This window comes from Eubalaena glacialis, chromosome 5 (assembly GCF_028564815.1).
Source record: "Eubalaena glacialis isolate mEubGla1 chromosome 5, mEubGla1.1.hap2.+ XY, whole genome shotgun sequence".
NCBI lineage: Eukaryota > Metazoa > Chordata > Mammalia > Artiodactyla > Balaenidae > Eubalaena > Eubalaena glacialis.
In genome coordinates this window covers 120631635-120652348 of record NC_083720.1, presented here as the reverse complement: position 1 = coordinate 120652348, position 20714 = coordinate 120631635, and the positions used below count along the sequence as shown (strand labels likewise).

The 20714-nt window shown below is 38.3% G+C and overlaps 1 protein-coding gene across 4 annotated transcripts in view; it reads right to left on the bottom strand.

The window, feature by feature from the left end:
* Positions 1 to 20714, bottom strand: part of SLC10A7 (solute carrier family 10 member 7) — a 263100-nt gene that overhangs the window by 31177 nt on the left and 211209 nt on the right. For 3 of the 4 annotated variants that reach the window (XM_061191620.1, XM_061191621.1, XM_061191619.1), the window contains 3 exons: positions 16496 to 16661; positions 15303 to 15354; positions 6049 to 6122 (listed from right to left, as the gene is read on the bottom strand). In XM_061191620.1, the coding sequence (XP_061047603.1) occupies positions 6049 to 6122; positions 15303 to 15354; positions 16496 to 16661 (292 nt within the window). Of the gene's footprint in view, positions 1 to 6048; positions 6123 to 15302; positions 15355 to 16495; positions 16662 to 20714 lie in introns of those variants that run through there. The other variant, XR_009701044.1, reaches the window with a different exon arrangement.

Genomic DNA, 20714 nt, shown 5'->3' with positions numbered 1-20714 from the left:
CATCTTTAAGACTCTGTCAGATGCCAGATGAATGGATAAAGAAAATATATATATATATATACACAATGGAATATTACTCAGCCATAAAAAAGAATGAAATAATGCCATGTGCAGCAACATGGATGACCCTGGAGATTATCATACTAAGTGAAGTAAGTCAGACAGAGAAAGACAAACACCATATGATATCACTTATTTGTGGAATCTAAAATATGATATAAATTAACTTGTTTGCAAAACAGAAACAGACACCCAGACATAGAAAACAATCTTATGGTTACCAAAGGGGAAGTGGGGGAGGAAAGGATAAATTAGGAGTATGGGATTAACAGAAACACACTACTATACATAAAATAGATAAACAACAAGGATCTACTATATAGCACAGGGAACTATATTCAGTATCTTGTAATAACCTATAATGGAAAAGAATCTGAAAAAGGATATATGTATATATATTGAATCACTTTGCTGTACACCTGAAACTAACACAACATTGTAAATCAACTATACTTCAATTAAAAAAAAAAAATCTGTCAGGTGGTAGAGGACCCTATACTGTCTTTCCTTACAGAACTGAAACGCCAAGAGCAAACTGCAGGACAAAAAAATATATTTACGCTTATGCCTCAGAGACGAACTTCTATTTTCCGTCTTTACCCAGGACTTCGATTTCTACTTTGATCGTTTATTGTTAAGCAGCACTGTGGTTCTCAGTTTGCAAGAACAGGGTGCAGACACTGATGCCCCTGAAAGGTAAGGGCTGGCTCATCAAGACACACTGTAACTACAATATAACCTTTTGTTAATAAAGAAAATATAAGGACTGTGTGCCAGTTTATGACGGGCCATAAGGAATATATACATATGGCCACAATTACGGATACCAAAGATTTTTAAACTGTCTTATAACTAGCTATTTAATCAGAAGTAATTTTCTTTTTTAAACAATCAATAAAATGATTCAAACCCACACTGAGAGTGTACACTTAGAACACTCAGAATCAGTCTAGCACTTTTGGGTCTTCAAAGAGCTTTCACGTCCTATTGTCCAATGCAGTTCTGGAAGTTAGGAGACCTGGAATCTAGTCTCTGTTAGTTATATGCCCTGGCATAAATTTTTAGAATTTTTTCTACGCTTCACTTCTTTATATCAAAAATAAGATAATAATTACTGATTTGCTAATATTCAAGGTTATTTAGGTAACACGAGTTAATGGGTTAAAGGCTTTAAAAAAGTGCTTCCCAATTGTAGGGCAGTTTCATCAAGATAATAGTCTTTATGTGCCAAATAGAATTGCAGAGAAGCTTTAGCGGGAAAGAAAAACAGAAATGCAAACTTTCCTATTTCAATTCCATTTCCTCTGGAGAAAGTAACCCAGATGTTATTAAATGATCTTTTCAGCCCAAGCTGCAGAGTAATCCTTTAGCACTCTTGAAAAGCTTCCAAGTAAAATTGAAAACGAGATCCTTTTCAGAGTTTGTGTCTCCTATGAAACTCTTTGGAGAGTATGAAGACAATTTTTAGCCTCTTTAGGAAGATGTAACAGTCATATTTCCTTTCTTGTAATATTGTAACATTATTTACATAGCTGTTCCTTTCAAGAACTCTTTTCCTTTTCACACATAGCAGGGAAACTGTTATCTTATAGAATGGTGGTAATATCAGTCACTGAGCACAAGACTCATAGGAACTTAAAACTGGAAGGAATCTCAAGTATCATCTTGCCCATCTTCTCATTTTACAGATTTGGAAATTGAGGCTGATAGCAGTTAAGTGATTTGTTCAGCTTTTGGTGAGAGAACTGCAACTTCAATCCCAACTAGAATCAGGTACGTATTCTTTCCACTCTTTCCAGAATTCTATGTCTACCAAAAAGCTATATTCTTTTTGCTTAATGCATAGTTTCTTATCACAGCTCAGCTGTGTAACTGCAAGCGTAGACTCATAATGAAGTTCAGTGTGAGGAACAGATGCCTTGATTGGTCTTTGTACACAAATGTCTATAAATGGTAAGACCCATAGTGGACTTTTAATACACATTGATCACGACACTCTATTTAAAACTTAAAGAGCATTCTTTCAATTCAGAAAAGCTTTTGGAAACAAACAACTGGTCTTACAATTGATTGCCAACTGTCAGTTGACATGCTCTAGGAGTATACGCTTTCATTTTGCCATTTGGAAACATGAAAAACTAATATAAACATACGCTCAACTTAAGGATCTCAAACATCCTTAAACGTTCTCTTTCTAGGAATCGTGAGAAAGTTTTCTATATATATTAGAACTCTAGATACCAAAGTGATTTGAACACTCAAGAGAAAAAGATAAATAAAATAAAAGTAAAATACTAATTCCACAGGGTCCCTCGGATCGAATTTCTTTTGTGATGAGCTCTATTGACTGAGTGAGCACTGAACCATTGGTAACTAGGGTGCAAGCTGTTCTCCCACCTCTGCTATGTAAAATATCTTCTCATCATTATACAAAAATCACCATCAAACTAGAAAATAATTTGGGAGAGTTCATGGCTTTTGGAGCAACCCATAGCCAGTGATGCTGTCTTGACAAAATATAATTATCTCCAACCCTGAGGTGCAACTACAGGAGAGCAGAAAACAAGCCCTGTAGTATCGTTTCAGATGAAGCACAGTAAAAGCGCTGCACTTCCTCCAGGCCTCCTCTTTCTTCCTGAACGAACTCCAGGGAATGGCATCATGTCAGGCTTTCCAGATGGATTATGTGAAGCCATAGCTCAATGTCATTTTCAATAGGAAGCCTCATAATTAAAGGTCAAATAGTCACTTCATCTGCAATCAATCAGTAGAAAAAGTACTAATACGAAGAACTAATCAATCAATGGCAAATGCACTAATAAAAGCAATGAATCAAATTCAGCATGTGTGTAGAGGCAAGTACATTGAAGAGATTGAGACAGGGCAAAAGCAAGAACAATAAAATAAATTTCAAGTGTATGTACAAGAGACTATTCAGAAGCCTTCTCAAAGCCAGAGTTTTCATCTTTGGTTCATTAGTTACCTGGGTACCACCGGGCCTGCAATAATTTATTCTTAAATATAAATACTGGATATAATAATAAAACATGTTATTTCATAGGGCTTTCTTAATGTATTCTATTTGAGATGTTATGTGTGTGTGTGTGTGTGTGTGTGTTTAAAATCACTAGAAGAAATATTTTGACAGTGATGACAAAAGGGATAGATATATTTTCTACATGCCAAATAGATGCATTTTAATCTGCTGTATTTCATCTTGGTGAGAAGTAAGAGAAAGTATAACTCTGAGTGATATTACCTGAAATTTGCCCCCTGCTTTCTGGAATATGAATTCTTCACACTTATTGTGATGTTCTTTCATTGCTATGCAGATGAGAAGTTCCATTAGGATAATTATCGGACTGTAGCTCAGGTCACTGCCAGGCATATCCTCTGTACCAGAGAAGTCAGGTCACCAGTAGAGAGAAACATGCATTGGATCTTGTGAAAACTGATACACTAAATTTATAGGGCTTAACAAGTCCATTTAAGCAACAGGACCCAAACACCCCTTGCTGTATGTAGAAATAAGGGTGCTCCTGGGACAAGGGTGATCCGTGCCATCTCACTGAGATAAGGAAGCAGCAAAGAGGTCATTTTTATAAATGCTACCTAGGAGATTGCAGGCAGGAAGCCAGGTCTGATCCAGGCATGATAGAATAGCTTAGCTGGAAGTAAAGTTCCCTAATCTAAGAGCTACGGAAACTGAGGCCTGGGGATGTCTCAGTGGAAGAGTCAGGATGAGTATTTAGGTCTTGCAGTTCCAAGAAAGCATAGGTCTACCATGTTACGGAAATAACTAAGGATTTACACTACGATGGTTACTTAGATACCACATTAGTATCTTATTGGAGGACCCAAGTATCTATTTCATGGGAGAACGTTGCAAAAGCAAAGTGCAAAAGCAGAAGTCCAAGTTAACCCAAACATTTTTAGCACAACAGCTACTTTTGATTGACGTTCAGAGCATCTGTTTGCCTGAAAATTAGAAAGCATCAAGGACAGAAAGATATGGCTTTGAGATTTAAAAAATGAAAAGAAAAATAAAAGATAGTATGGGTAGGTATTCTGCTTACAGAAAAGAAAAGAATACTGATCACGGTGCTGTATGCTTCTCGGGTAGAGCTTTGTTCACCACCACCAGCTCCAAGCACAGGAGAAAATCATGGAGAAACAAACACAACCCATTTTGGTTGTCCTGACAAAAGCAAATGCTAGGGGTGGGGCAGGTTTGAAAGGCCACTGCAGAAATGCGGAAGCATATGTGGTGCAGCCAGGACTCAGCATCTGCTCTAACGACACAGGCTCATTTGATCCCTGACTCGTGACCTCTGAGGTACCTGGCAGCATCCGCCTCTGGTCTCCCTACCTTTGTAACAGCCCCTTCCTTTTCAGCAGACCTGGAGCACCGGGCATCACATCACAACGACCACATGAAGGAAGAGGGCAAGATGATTTCTTTGAGGTCAACAGTTAAACCACACCTGTTACATGAACATCTACAGGACCGGGGTCAGGGGACCGGAACCCTGGGAATGGTGATACCATCATAACCAATACAGTTAATAATAACTAATAACAGCTGCTGCTTTAAGGGTATGTGTTATGTGCCAGGCAGCACACCGAGCTCTCTAGGTGGGCACTCTCATTGCGTCCAGAGCAATCTACATACAGCACAATTACTGAACACATTCTGTCATGTACTGACTTGTATTAGGTACAAGTCCTGTGCTGGGTACTTAACAAAATTTTATCTTTAATCTTTACAGCAGCCTTAAGAATTAAGAAAAAGTAAGAAAATGGCTTACAAAGTGAGAAAGCTAAGGTTCAGGGAGCTTAAGTGGTTTGTCCAGGATCACAAAATCAGGACTGGGATGTGGCTTCCAGAAATCTCTTTCAACTTCTATTTGGTGATGATTATAAAGAAAACCTAACAGTCACAATGCAACATAGGGACAGTATACATATATATATATATATATATATATGTATATATATAATTTCTTCAAATAAGCTGAACCCCTAGATAGCAATTGCTTCTTTAAGAGTATGTCCAATTTCTAAATCATTTCCCAAACTTTGCAAGACTGAAAATAATTCTATCAGACAAATATGTTTGGGGCTAGTAAAACCATTATGGAATCTCTGTCTCCTAGTTTACAGACTGAACTTTAACATGAGCAGACTTAGAGCAATGTCATTCTCTTTATCAGTCAGACGTCAAAATGTAATGGAAGTTTTAAAACTAGTTTTACCACAATGTGCCTACTACCGCAAGGAGTTTGTTAATGATGTATATTTCAATAAAGTTTCTCATTACTTAATGACTTTTAATGACTAAAAACATGGATTCCAGATGTCTGGACAGGTTATTGGGATAATGTCATTAAACTGGATAAAGCTAAGTAGAAAACAGCACTTTTCTTGATCTATTTTTGTCCATTAAATACGTACTTATTTCATTTTAGGTGCTGATCAGATTGAGTTAATGATAACTATGTCGTGTTTCTTTATAGAAATAACATTCTGAAATGAACTTCAAACTAATGTCAATATCAAACTAGAGTAATAACGTTATTTCCACCTTGCTCTAAGCTTCCAGAAAATATAAGGTGACATTTTCCAGGGGTCACTCTAGAACCTTCCAAAGCCTAGTTTGTGCTCATTGCACCCCCCGCCCCCAACTACACACCCCCAGACTTTTAACGTGAACATTCTACATTGAAAATCTTCGATGAGACTCGAAAACATGATTACAAATAAAGCTAAATCCTACACTATTAAATTTAGGCCCTCAAAAATGGGTTCAATCCAATGATGATATTTCAAAACTATGACCCATCCTCACTTTGCTATTGTTCTTTAGGTCACAGAGTGGAAAATACCCCCATTCCATTTAATTTGAAGAGCTGTTTGAATTTCAAAATCATAAGATGCAATTATCTGAGGGTAATATTAAGTTGGTTTTTAAGTCTGTGGGTCACTTACCTAATGTGAGGGATTTGTGTGTAGAACAGAACATGACAGCCACAGTATCTGCTGGTGTGAAACCTGAATTATTCCTAGTGGCAAAAGAAAAAAGTGTTTTACAAATAAAAAGCATATTTAATACATCCTCAATCAAATGTAGTACTTACCTTTGTGCTAACATCCCTTTGATCAGTCTTGGTGACAGAAGTAATTCTATACCCAAATGTACAGAAATGTCCAAATTTCTTTTTAGAGAATAATTTCTGAGTCATTTATCCATGAAAAGGAGACAGTCTTAAAAATGTGTGGTGGAGGTCTTCTAAAATCACATATGTAATCAGCTTGTGGCACAAGACTTTATAAAAATCAGGTAGCAAGGAAAGTTAGCTCAGTCACTAGGCTATCACTGATTTTAACCCAGTGGCTTGAAAGAGTTAATGTATCTCAAAAAGGCTTCCCTCGAGGAGCAACACATCCCTTTGGCAGCAAACAACGCCTCTGAGAAATACACGGTATGAACAAAGGTTTAACATCATATGTTTTAGTAAAAATAATAAATTACCTATTTTTATCCATTACTATGTATCAGGAATTCCCTTAAGGTCTTTGCATATAAAGACAAAAACCCTATCAGGTAGGCAACACAATATCATTATTTACAGATGAGAAAACCGAGGCACACAGAAGTTATGTAACCTGCCCAGGACCCCATAGCTAGGAAGTGACAGAGCCAGGATTTAAATCAAGTCTGGCTCCTGTGCCTGCGCTTAACTGCTATTGTTTTATTGTTATATATGTTAAGGATAAAAAAAATCTTGCGTAGTCAAAATCCATTAAATGTTATGGGGATCAGTACTGGTGAATATCATATTCAGATTTCCTATTTTAGATCATAAAGGTTTAGAGAACCAAGAACGGAAAGGGTTAGAAATGTAACTATTATTATTGTATGCTTGATATGTTAGAAACTATTCCTTCCTGCAGGATCAGTGTTTGAAGATCTAGTGAGTCTGTTCATTCCCGCCCTGAACGCAGACAAGAGAGCTAGCAAACGGAAAAATGTTCTAGAACCCGACTGCATGCATATAGTTGTAGATGTAACAATCTATCCAATTGTCAAGGATCTCTAAAGAAAGAGACCCACCATTTCCCTTAGTAACCTCATCCTTATATACAACTTTCACTGGGAGAAAAAGCTTCCCTCAACAGATCCCACACCCTGTTTCTTTGTTATGTACTCACTGGAGGGGTGCAGAACCCTCTCCTCCACCACCTGCTCCTCTGTACATATGTTAAGAGAATATTTCAATTGCCCTGTAGTCTCCTCTCCTTTGAAAAATCATGTAAGCTCATGCTTCCTAACCAGTCTTACCTGCAGCCGTTTTTGTTTTTTTTTTAAATAACATCTTTCCAAACTGAATTTTTGGTGTCTCACCTCAGTTGAAAGAGAAGGAGGGAGGGAGACAGAGAGAGAGAGAGAGAGAGAAAGAAAGAAAGAGAGAGAAAGAGAGAGAGAGTCTCTCGAGAGGATGATCTCAAGCTTGGCAGGGGGGTAGGGGATGATGATGAAGCCCGTAGAGAACTTCTTGGAGGAAATTACAATTGAGCTAGGCTTTAAAGAACAGGTTTAGACATGCGCAGATGCGGATTTTAGGTCAGGGAGAGCAGAACAGAAGCATGCAAGTGCAGGAGGCAGTTGGCAAAGCGCAGACTCTCCAGGCTGACTTGTGTGCAGGGACACTCGCTCACGTCCAGGAGCGTGGACTCCATAAGATAGGATAAGGGGAACTACTGAAGGACACGGGACAGTAGAATGGCATGGTCAGACCCGTTCTTAAGGAAGAGTAGTCACACAGCCCAGTATAAGGCTGAAGTTGATGAGCCCAGGCAGGAAGCAGAAAGCTATGAGGGCCTGAAGAAACACAGTGAGTACAGGAGCTGGTGGTAAGAGACACGAAGATAGAATTAAAAGAACTTGTCAACTGGTCACTTCTACGAAATATTCCCTCCCAACAGCTTAAGAGCACAGGCAGTGCGGGAAACACACTGGAATTTAAATCCAGACCATCCTTCTGCTTAGATATAAAATGGGGATAATACTGTCTGCCTCTTAGGGTCATTGTGAGGATAAATGCCAATGTCTGTTAAGAACTGGGCACATAGCAAGTGTTTAAAAATGCTAGTTTACACTTTTATTGTTATTGTTGCCTTGAGAGAAGAAGAGAGATTGAAGAGAAATTAGAAACCTTGAGAGAAGTATCAAAGCATTAATGGAAATAAGGAATGGAAGAGGAAGCCCAGTAGGGTCTGGGCAGGAGACCCAGGAGTTGAGGTTTAAGTTTACTGAATTTGCAGTAGTGAAGGGGGCTGTGTTTTCAAGAAATCTGGTGAAGAGAAGAAAAGGGCCATGGAGACGAACCTGTTTATACATAGAAAGTGATGATACAACAGGTAGAAATAATGGACGAGACCACGTCCTCAAAGGGGCCTGAGAGGATGATACTGAGATTAGCCGGAGAGGAGAGTATCCTACAGTCTGAGAGTCTGTGAGCTGGAAGCAAAAGAAGACAAGGTGAGTGAAAAATACAGAAATTTTTCAGGTGGAGAATAAGAAAGGGGAGGTAATTTACATCAGAGAGTTTACTTTCTTTGCAAAGCGTGAGGCACTTCAGTCATCTACAGAGAAGTCTGAGGGAATACTGAGGCCTGAGAACCTAAGAAATGAGAAAAACGTGACATAAGCAGATTGGGGAATATGACCTACGGTCAATTCACAATGAATAAAAAATGTCTCCAGGAATGAACGCCCAGCTGTGATTGTGGAACACGTGGCAGAGCCAGCTGGCCTAGTCTGGGGTCTTTCTCCAGCAATGCTCTGGTGTCAATAACACTGCAAAGGCCTTTGAGGTCTTCGGCTGCCCTTGTTTGTAACCAGTTGTTGCTGCATCTGGATTTACACAGTTTGGTTTTCTTCCAAGGGAGTCCGGCAATACACTTCTTCTTTGGTGAACGCTGTTCTGCTTGACCCATTTCTAATGTGTCTAGATCTCTCTGGCCAAGAAAGCTCTGATTTAATTTGGCGCTGGCTGCCATGTTGGAGCAGCATTTCCAGTGTGGCTAAAGAGGATGTTTGCAAGATATGCCTACTTGTCCTCAGCTCCGGGGTAAGGAGACCGAAGGTAAGCCCACACGGGGAGGTATCTGGCCTGATGTGGGTTGGAACACTGCCCTAGGGTCCTACTGACACAAAGCCCTTCAGTGGGGAGAGAGAATCAGGATGTAAAGATGGAATGTTTGAGGTTAAAAACAATATTCCACCTAAATAGGGCTGACTTATACTCTATGTCTACAGTAACAGACTGTTCCACATCACAGATCTTGAAGAAGCCAGCAGAGCACGTGCTCACTTAACCTTCCATCCAAGATGAGGAGGAGGAGAAGGAGGATGGTGAGTAACCACAGCAGTAAACATTAAAACAATTTTTTTCTATCATATATATATATTTTAATTGAAGTATAGTTGATTTGCAGTCAACATTTATTGAGCACTTTTCTAAGCACTTTGCACCCAGTTCTCCTTTCTTCATAGAACAGCCTTATACGGTAACAGTATTTTTGTCTTGTTTTTTCCGAAAAGGGATCTTGAAGCACAGTTGCCTCAAGTCACACAGCTAATAAGGAGGCTGCCCCAAATTGTGAAGACAAGTTTGCCTTCCGAGAAGAACATTATAAAAACTCAAAACCATAACCAAAATCACCACACAATTTAGTGGATGAGAGCAGCTATCCTGGTAACTAACCCTCCCTCACCCATGCTCTGTTCAGGGGTGGTTAAATGGTGAAAAGTCATGACAACACACAGAAAAACAAAGCATCCTGCACATTATATTAAGTGGTAATGACTATAATTATTTTCAGTGATTATCATCTCTATTGTGTCTGCTCACATTCTTGAAAGGAATCGCATTACTATTTATTTTCGAACTCTACCTTATCTCTATTTAATATTGATTTTCTTTTTATCTTGTTTTTATAATTCTTTTGATTACTTTGGCTTCCCTTGAGATGTTTATTTCCTTTTCTTCCCAACTGGTCTTTTTATTCTCTCACAAAGCTTTCATTCAGTGTTTTCCACATAATATTTATTTTGCCTTCCTTTGAGTACCCACAAAGGAAAACATGTCAAAAGGTTTTACTAGCAGAATTACAGAATGTGGAGCAGAAAAGGTCCTCTGAGATAGTCCCGTCTAAGCCCACTGTTTTTACAGGGGGAAACTTCCACGTGAAATACATTCCTTTGTTAACCTCTGCACCTGTGTGGTTTTTTTTTTTTTTTTTTAACAGAACATGGTTTAAAAATCTTTACCTGGGCTTCTCATCTTTTTTTTTTGAAATTTTACTTTATTTTATTTTTTTTATACAGCAGTTTCTTATTAGTTATCTATTTTATACATATTAGTGTATATATGTCAATCCCAATCTCCCAATTCATCCCATCACCCATCCCCACCCTGCTTTCCCCCCTTGGTGTCCATATGTTGTTCTCTACATCTGTGTTTCTATTTCTGCTTTGCAAACCGGTTCATCTGTACCATTTTTCTAGATTCCATATATATACGTTAATATACGATATTTGTTTTTCTCTTTCTGACTTACTTCACTCTGTATGACAGTCTCTAGGTCCATCCATGTCTCTACAAATGACCCAATTTCGTTCCTTTTTATGGCTGAGTAATATTCCATTGTATATATGGACCACATCTTTATCCATTCATCTGTCAATGGGCACTTAGGTTGCTTCCATGACCTGGCTATTGTAAATAGTGCTGCAATGAACATTGGTGTGCATGTGTCTTTTTGAATTATGGTTTTCTCTGGATATATGCCCAGTAGTGGGATTGCTGGGTCATATGGTAATTCTATTTCTAGTTTTTTCAGGAACCTCCATACTGTTCTCCATAGTGGCTGAATCAATTTACATTCCCACCAACAGTGCAAGAGGGTTCCCTTTTCTCCACACCCTCTCCAGCATTTGTTGTTTGTAGATCTGATGATGATGCCCATTCTAACCGGTGTGAGGTGATACCTCACTGTGGTTTTCATTTGCATTTCTCTAATAATTAGTGACGTTGAGCAGCTTTTCATGTGCCTCTTGGCTATCTATATGTCTTCTTTGGAGAAATGTCTATTTAGGTCTTCTGCCCATTTTTTGATTGTTTGTTTTTTTTAATATTAAGCCGTGTGAGCTGTTTATATATTTTGGAGATTAATCCTTTGTTGATTCATTTGCAAATATTTTCTCCCATTCTGAGGGTTGTCTTTTCGTCTTGTTTATAGTTTCCTTTGCTGTGCAGAAGCTTTTAAGTTTCAATAGGTCCCATTTTTGTCTTTACTCGTTTTAGGAGACCTCGTCTATCACCAGCTGTGTGGCACTAAACAAGTTACCCAGAGCTCTGGCTTAGTCGGCCCATCTCTGAAATGGGTAGGAAACTTCCCAGGAATAACAATGCTCCTCTTCTCTCCTTCCCTCCCTTTCTCCCTCTCCTGCCCTCCAGGTCACCCTCCTTCCCTCCCAGGGCTATGGCCTGAGGCTGAATGAGACATCTGGTTGAAAATGTACTGATAAGGGCTAAAGCACCTAATGCAAATATTTATATTTGTTTTCTTCCTTTTCCTTTCTTAATAGTTTCTTTTGTCACTCTAGGGACACTCTAGGTTTCTATTACTCTAGTTATCAATCTACCAAACTATCTTGTATATACTTTTAAAAGGCTCCCAATTACTGCTTTATTTTTCTAAGCTTTTTCAACTTTTTTTCTTCTACCTTTGAAGCTTCTGAAAGTTGCAGAAAGCTTAGGTCACTATGGACAGTGGACTCTTGGTTTGATGAATCAACTCCCCATTCCCAGCAACTGTGACAGAGGAACATCCAAAAGAATATATTGCAAAACTAGAAATGCTAATTCTCTCTCTTCCATAATTAGTTTTTGAAATAATATACACTACTGTGATATAACAAATATTTTACAGTAGCTAACATTTCTTGAGCACTTACTATATACTAGGTATTATGCTGAGGGCTTTATGTGCGTATTATTTAATTCTCCAAATGACCCTATGAGATAGGTACTACTACTATCTCCATTTTATCAACGAGGAAACTGACAAAAGTTACAAAGTTATTAAACAGGATTGAAACTTGAGTCTGTCTGACTCCAGAGTTGGAATTTTTAACCCTGACGCTCTTCTGTGGACAGATAAATGAGAACACAGAATAACGACTCTCAAATGTATTTTAAATACTCAAAGTAGAAGAGGCTCCCCTGCCAGACACAATGACATGTTACACAATGGTAACATGTCAGGTCTGTAAACCTAAGAAATATTAACCAGGTAAACAAGTGTTGCAGGGAAGTTGAATTTTCTAGGCTGGGTCTCTCCTGGTTTATGCTAAACTTCCACCATCAGAGGTCAGTGGCATGCTGTACAAAAAAAGACAGACTGATTTCTATGTTGAGATTTTTGTCTCTGGATATCTGGATTGGTTTTAGCTTTATTGAATAGGCAAGTAAAAGAAAAGAAAAAACCCACCACAGGCCAATTTCACTAATTTTAAGAAGGAAGGAACAAAAAGTAGGAAAAGAAAAGAACTCAAAGAATAAACCAATGGGTCCTAGTTCTAACTCTTGGTATCTTTGACTAATTTGTGTGTGTGTGAACTTGGAGAATCCAGTTATATGCTCTCTACAAATTCCCCAACCAAAACAAGTATTGTGAACATTAAAATTAATTGAAGTAGTTTAGTGCAGTGGAAAAAGCACGGGTGAATTCTTTTGGAAATGTCAAATGGAGATGAATTTCAATTCTAAGTGCAGTATTTGCCATCTGATTTTGGGTAAGTTACTAAGCTACTAAAATCTGATTTTAGGCAAGTCCCTAAACTACTCTAAGAGTGGGTCATCATCTGCAAAATAGCAACAAAAATGCATAGTCACCTAGTCTTTTGCTGCCAGATTACACAAAATAACATATGCACAATCCCTAGCACAGTGCCTGTCACAGAGTAGGGTTCAATAAATGTTGGTATTTTTCATTCCTCCAATAAAATCCTCAGGTGCTATGGGGTCTTCCAGCATGAAAATAGAATGTGAAAATCATAAATTTTGTCTAATTGAAACATCTCCAAATTTTAATGGCATAAAATATGGGGCTACACAACCACTACCCAGGAGCACGACTACAGCTACTCCATATTGTTGTTTACCAAAGAACATGCATGTCTGGCCGTGGGCCAAGCAAGTTCAAAACACAACAGAACTTTAGCGAAGGCAGAATAAGGCAGAATAGAAGGGCCTCAAAACCACAAGCCTTTATGAAAGTCCAGCCTACTCCATGCTGAAAATTCTCACTTCGAATTCAACTAGTTGCGATACTCCCCTCCCCGGCCCTCCTTCAGCAATCCCAGTAGCGGCTGTTCTGTGCTTTTCAAGGAATTTTTCAGTCACTGACAGTCTGATTTGATAGGATGACTGGGTCTGAGGATTACTTCTGCCACAAGGACCAGCAAACAAACAGCCAGCGGAAGGCAAACATCTTTTCGAAGGTGACGTAACAAGCCATTTACAAAAAGAACTTTAAAATAGCTCCTACTCTCAGACTTACCCAATTAAGTCACATTTTCTCTGTGACTTAATGGCTCCAGGCTCTACTCTTACTTCATAAATCACAACCACAAGCTTGGGAAAATGCTTCAAATTACACCAATCAATAAATTTTTATTGACTGTTTACAACTGGCCTCGTGCTATAGCAAGTGCTCTAAGAGCCAAGTGCCTAATGTGAGGCCTGAACCATCCATGCTCTGATGCTACTTCAGGCCCCATAAACAACGCAGGCCCCTTCCCTTGTGGCAGCTCATTGCCAGCACCTGGCATTCAAGGCCCTCGCAATCTGGCCCAAGTTTACTTTTCCAGTTACTATTATTATTTTTAATTTTCCTCTACTCCTATTGTTCCACCAGGTCTTTGTGTGTGTGTGTGTGTGTGTGTGTGTATGTGTTTGCATGTCTACATTTGCTTTACTATTTCTTCTCCCAAGAACTCCCTCTTTGCATCTGTGTTTGCTGAATAATTAGCTATTCTTTATGATTCACGTCAAATCCCATCTCTTCCATGGAGTCTTGTTCTACCACTCTCTTTGGAAGTGCCTTCTTCTTTGAATTGACTGTCACACTAAGAGAACACTCAGTTACCAATGCATATATCTAGTCTATAAACTCATGTAGGATCAAAATCATTATTTGTGGTATTCACTATGGTAACTTTCTCCTACCAAAGGCTTAAGTCATATCTGTTGAATGTATAATACTGGTGGAAGAAGTGAGGCTTTAAGAACAGGAAAGATGAACTAGGACATGGAGACCAATTTTGACATGGGGTCAGCCTAAGCAAGGGACAGAAATGAGAATGCTTGAGGTTAATCCAGGGAACAGCAAAGATTTTACCTCAACCTAAAGCTTAGATAGTGTGAATGCTAGTAGTGGTTCACTTAGCCCCCACAAAATGAACCTCATTCTACAGGCATTGGATGACCATTGAAGGTCTCTGAACAGGAGGCCTATTATCAGGACTCTGAGTTATTGGAAGCACTATGAAATACACAAGAAAAGTTCAGTCTGGAAATGAAGAATAACAGTAAGACATCCATGGCAATAGTCTAGGGAGAAAGAGGCAACGAGAGCCTGAATTAGGGAAGAGGCTTTGAAAGCACAAGAAATATTATTACTGAGGTAGGATCAAGACATTTAAAAAATAATAATGTGAAGGATTCCAGTCTGAGTAACTCCATGGATGGTAGTTCCATTAAAAAATATGAGAGAAAGAGGAAGTACTGGGGAAAAAGATTAATTCCATTTTGAATATTTTGAGTCTGAGGTCTTGTTAAGACAGTCAGGTGAAGATATCCAAATGGTAAGTGATGAGCAGTGCCAGAGCTCCAGAAAACAGTGCAGTGGAAGGTCTAGGCTTCATCATCAGGAAGCTGAGAGCTCGAGCCAGTAGAACGGAGGAGGCTGCCTAAGCACAAAATGTGAATAATGAAACGAGGGCCAAGAACAGATCCTTCGGTAACTTCTACAACTTGAGGGCGGCAGGAGCAAGATGGAACAGTCAGGAGACAGGAGACCAGGTAGAAGAATGTAGGGGCCTAGAAGCCAAGTCAAGAGCATGATTCGTCAATTAGGAAATTAACAACAAGAGATACCAAATCACTTACCTCGTTGAAAAGATGAATGTTAAAAGCATAAAACTCAGCTGAATGGAACAGACTGAAGAAAAAAAAAAAGATTAAATCTAAATTAGCACTGTAAAATCAGTATCTGTAGCATACTTACTGGTATGCTTCGTTTTATCTGAAACTTATGGGAATTCAAATAGAAAAATAAACAAACGAATAAGTGAAACACACACACATTGCTAAACTGACAGAATCATTTAAACTAGTGGGACTCAACTTGTTCTTTTTATTTTATTTTTTCCATGCCTCGCAGCATGTGGGATCTTAGTTCTCCAACCAGGGATCCAACCCGGGCCCCCTGCACTGAAAGCGCACCTGGGCCCCCCGCAGTGGAAGCGCAGAGTCTTAACCACTGGACTGCCAGGGAAGTCCCTCAACTTGTTCTTAGTGAAGATATCCTCAGATATAACCTATGATATTTGCTACTCAGGGTAACTCTAAAACCGTCTTTGATTTAAAGTTTGGTTATTTGTTCAATTTAGGAAGAGCTGGTTTGTACTATGAATAATGGCAAATAGCATAAATGTGGTAGCATATAACATATATTTTGGAATGACTCATGTTGATTTTAATAACAAAACATTCTTTGATATTATAATTACCAAAGTAGTCTTTGGTATTACTGGGTAAATAGAACAAAAGGTTAGTTTTGGACCCTAGCAGTTACTTGCATTTTATAGCCTGCTGCTTCTTAAAATGAAATGATATTACTTTGGGTATATTTTAATAGAAAACATTATGTAAATAGTCACATTTTAACCAATGCAGCCAATTACTATACTTAGAAAACAACAGTACCATATATTATAAATCCTACTTTTAATTCACAATAAAGGGTAAGGTTAGCCTCAAGTTACAATAAAATAAATTGGCAAAAAAGTGCTCAATCTAGCATTTGAATTTGACAGCTATTATGACTTCTTTCATCTGGCATCAACTATTGTAAATCAGACATAAAAAACAAGGGAGATTATGTCATAAGTGCATAACTGATATCTTTTTCAAGAACAGATACATACGATAAAGTCACTGAGTCTGTACATGCAACACAAAACGAAGTATTCTTTTCTTATCAAATGAATATGGGCAATGAATTTAGGGACCACAGATGGCTTTGCTTTGCTGTGGAGGAGGCTGAGGAGACAGCAAGGATATCCCACCTTCCAACTTACTTATGAACAGTATGAGAATAAGACTGAATTTATCCAGGTCGATATTTGGGTTCGAGAACGTGTCGCAGAAGGTTGTGTAGATGATCATGAGGAGCACACTACTGCTGACAGCACCAAAAGGAGGCTTCTTTCTTTCAAGCCAGTCCTTGATGTATCTTCGGACAATCTGAAACACAGAGACCAACAGGTTGCCTCTTTTCAGAGATGGAGGGAGTTGCATTGGGCATTGCAAAATGATTCTGACAGCAGAAAGACATAAAGGAAAGAGAATAATTTGGATGATGGCCACAGTGGATTTCAAAGCTTCCCTGCCACACCACTCTTCTCCTGGGGCATTTAACATTTGTAGTGCAACTTCCACTGGTGTCCATAATGAGAGTATGTTTGCCACTGCATTCAAATCCATCCTTAATCATGCCAAATGCTCTTTGCTAGCTGTCACTGAGACATGCCCATTAAGCCTCCCCAAAGTTTATCTCCTCTGCTGATCCTAATGGATGTGTGTAATTATCACAGCCCCCTTTGCCTCGATGGACAATTCCAAGTGCAACTTTGGGAATCTTAACAATCTGACATCTTCAAGAATTTCAAGACAGTAGATAATCAAAAATGATCCATGGAACATATTAATATTTAAAATGCTAGCAATGCACCAGAAGTTTTTAATTAAATTATAACTCATGCTTGAAAAGCAAAAGTGCATGTGTTGTGGGAGTTTAAATAATTCAGACTCTGAATATCTAGAGTTTTTGTGAATCCAAAGACAAATGCCATTTGCATGCTTTTAGAATTCCAGAATTAACACTTAAAAATGAATAAACCTGTCCTAACTTTCCTACAAAAGGATGAGTGAAATATGAAGTTATATGGCAATCCTCTCATATTTTAAAATCAAGTCAGATGTTTCAAATCAGGACAGCCTGAACATTGGCGATAACTTTAAGTTTGGATATAAAAGGGAACCACTCTATTTAAAACCTTTGGCTTTTGAAAGAGGCTGTACAAACCCGATAATGAAGACTAGAGTTGAGAGACATTAAGTTTTGAGTCACTCATTATCCTGCATAATTGAACATGAGATTTCACAACAGGCTGAATTACCATGATCCATTAGCAATAATGAGGTCAGGGAACTTCTCCTGACAAGGCTGATGGGGTTCTGTCATCTTCCACTCTGTCACTAAAAAGGCTTAATTCGCAATGAGGCATGCCTTCACAGATACTCAAGAACAAATAAACGACTCTCCAGAGAACCTGTGAACAAACGGCTATTGGATCAATTTCCTCCGATCTCAAGGACTCAGTTAAGTAAAACAAGTGTTGAAAAAGGGTGTCCTGGCAGAAAGCTGACCAGTTGGTATGAAGTACAGGGGCAGCACCTTGAAGGTTGGGTGGGGTGGGAGGAGAACGAGGGTTTTATATAGAGAGATAAATAGTGGTTAAATATTTTTAAAAAGTAGACCTTGTAATTAAAGTTACAGCTGCATTTATAAAAAATCATGTTTTGTTTTTGCACAAGTGATCCAAAACCATAGTAATTTATCTAGTGTTCATTTCTTTCTTTAAAGTTTAAATGTAGTGAGGTAGAGAGAAATAAGAGTAGTTCTGTCACATAGTATTATGGACTGATGTATTAGCACACAAATTCTGGTGCCTGAGGGACCCAGATAGTCCCATGTTCAGATATGTCACCATGGGGGTAGCTGCTTAATAGAAGGCTACAGTGACTTCACTTAAAAGGTCACTTCATAATCTGTTGTTTCTGGTAGCATAAAGCTGGTAATTGGTCCAATTCAGTGCAACCCAACTTCTTTAGGAAATAAAATAAATGGAAATTACACAGAGTTATTGAAATTGATACTGTCCTCCAATTTTGTTTAAATATATAGTGGTTAAAAACACAGAAGTCCTCTCTTTGCAATAGGTTATAGAACGTATGATCCCAATTCCGAAGGTATTGGGTTGGCCAAAAAGTGCCTTCGGTTTTTAAGTAAAAATAAAAGACACATTTTTCATTTTCAAAGAACTTTATCGAACAACATATTTACCCTTTTGTTCCACTACCTTCTGCCATTTTTCAGGCAACTTCATAATTCCATCTTCCCAAAACTTTTTATCTTTTTGAGCAAAGAACTGTTCCAGGTGCCTTTTACAGTCTTCCAGGGAATTGAAATTTTTTCCATTAAGAGAATTTTGTAAAGACCGAAATAAATGGAAATCTGAAGTTGCAATGTCTGGTGAATGCAGCGGATGAATCAGAACTTCCCAGCGAAACTGTAACAGTTTTTGCCTGGTCATCAAAGAAACATGCAGTCTTGCATTATCCTGATGGAAGATTATGCATTTTCTCTTGACTAATTCTGGACGCTTTTCATCGAGTGCTGCTTTCAGTTGGTCTAACTGGGAGCAGTACTTGTTGGAATTAATCGCTCGGTTTTCCAGAAGGAGCTCATAATAGAGGACTCCCTTCCAGTCCCACCATACACACAACATCACCTTCTTTGCATGAATACTGGCCTTTGGTGTGCTTGGTGGTGGTTCATTTCGCTTGCCCCACGATCTCTTCCGTTCCACATTATTGTACAGTATCCATTTTTCATCGCCCCTCACGATTTGTTTCATAAACGGAATGTTTTCATTACGTTTAAGTAGAGAATCGTATGCGGAAATACGGTCAAGAAGGTTTTTTTCGCTTAACTTATGTGGAACACAAACATCAAAGCGATGAACATAACCAAGCTGGTGCAAATGATTTTCAGCGTTTGATTTGGATATTTTGAGTATGTCGGCTCTCTCCCACGTGGTATAACATTGATTGTTCTCAATTAATAGCTCGATTTGATCACTATTAACTTCAACTGGTCTACCTGACCATGGGGCATCGTCCAGCGAGAAATCTCCAGCACGAAACTTCGCAAACCACTTTTGACATGCTCGGTCAGTCACAGCACCTCTCCATACACTGTACAAATCTTTTTTTTGCGTTTCAATTGCATTTTTACCTTTCTTGAAATAATAAAGCATAATATGCTGAAAATGTTGCTTTTCTCTTCCATCTTCAATATTAAAATGGCTACACAAAAGTTCACCAATTTTGATAAGTCTTTTTTTTAAGTGCACGCTGATATGACAGCTGTCACATACAATCTAATAAAATTGTTTCGAATGAAGTTAAAGACAACTAAATGCTACTAGAGCCATCTTACAGAAAAACCAAATGAACATTTTGGCCAACCCAATAAAAGCGTCTTCTTCCACTACCATCGACCCCTCTGACAAAATAAACAAATAAATATGAATGAGGTGTAACTCGAAAGTCAAAGCCTTTTAAAAACCAAGACAAATCTGTACTCATCAATCAACTTTATAAGCTGTGATTTGACTTAGTCAACCTTATTACCTCTTTCTTCATTACAAAGTACTCAAAGTTTCATAGTATATTAGGATTCTTTCAATAGGCAAGAAACACGGGGCTCCAAATCCTGCATCCTGCACCCTCCTAGCCAAAATGCCTTTCTTCTAAACTCTAGCTCACAGAAACGCATGCATTCAAAATTAAATGACTTTTTTGCTTTTCCCTGTGGAGAGAGAAGGGGAAAAAAAATCCTCCTCAGGAAACTTTTTATTTTATTGTCTCACCTTCTACATTTTGATTTTCTTTATTTAAAATTAAGCACAAGGAAAGGTTAAAGGGGAACTAAAATTTGAATCCCTGTATTTCTAATAAGCTGAGTGACATGTCAATTACTGCATGACCTCCAAGCTGAACCCCCGGAAAAATAACACATCTTAGGTGAAGAAGGTTGATATGCAGAGGTAAGTGAGAAGTGTAACAGCCATCATTTTGTTTTCTTCATTTTTTTTCTCAGGGTATTTTCTTGTGTTTTTCTTTCTACTCTGTCTCTACACCTATAAATTTATTTTTGAGTGGGGATATATAATGGATAAGTTTTCATGTTAAGTCTGAATTTTAAAATTTCTTCAGGTGGCTTCAATTTTGTTAAGATTATTTTCTTCGTGTGTTTTTATTTAAAAACATTTTTTAAAATTTTAATACAATTTTTAAAGGTTGCTTTCCATTTACAGTTATTACAAAGTATTGACTCTATTCCCTGTATTGTACAATACATCCTTGAGCCTATCTTACACCCAATAGTTTGTTCCTCCCATTCCCCCACCCCTATATTACCCCTCCCCCTCCCCACTGGTAACCACTTGT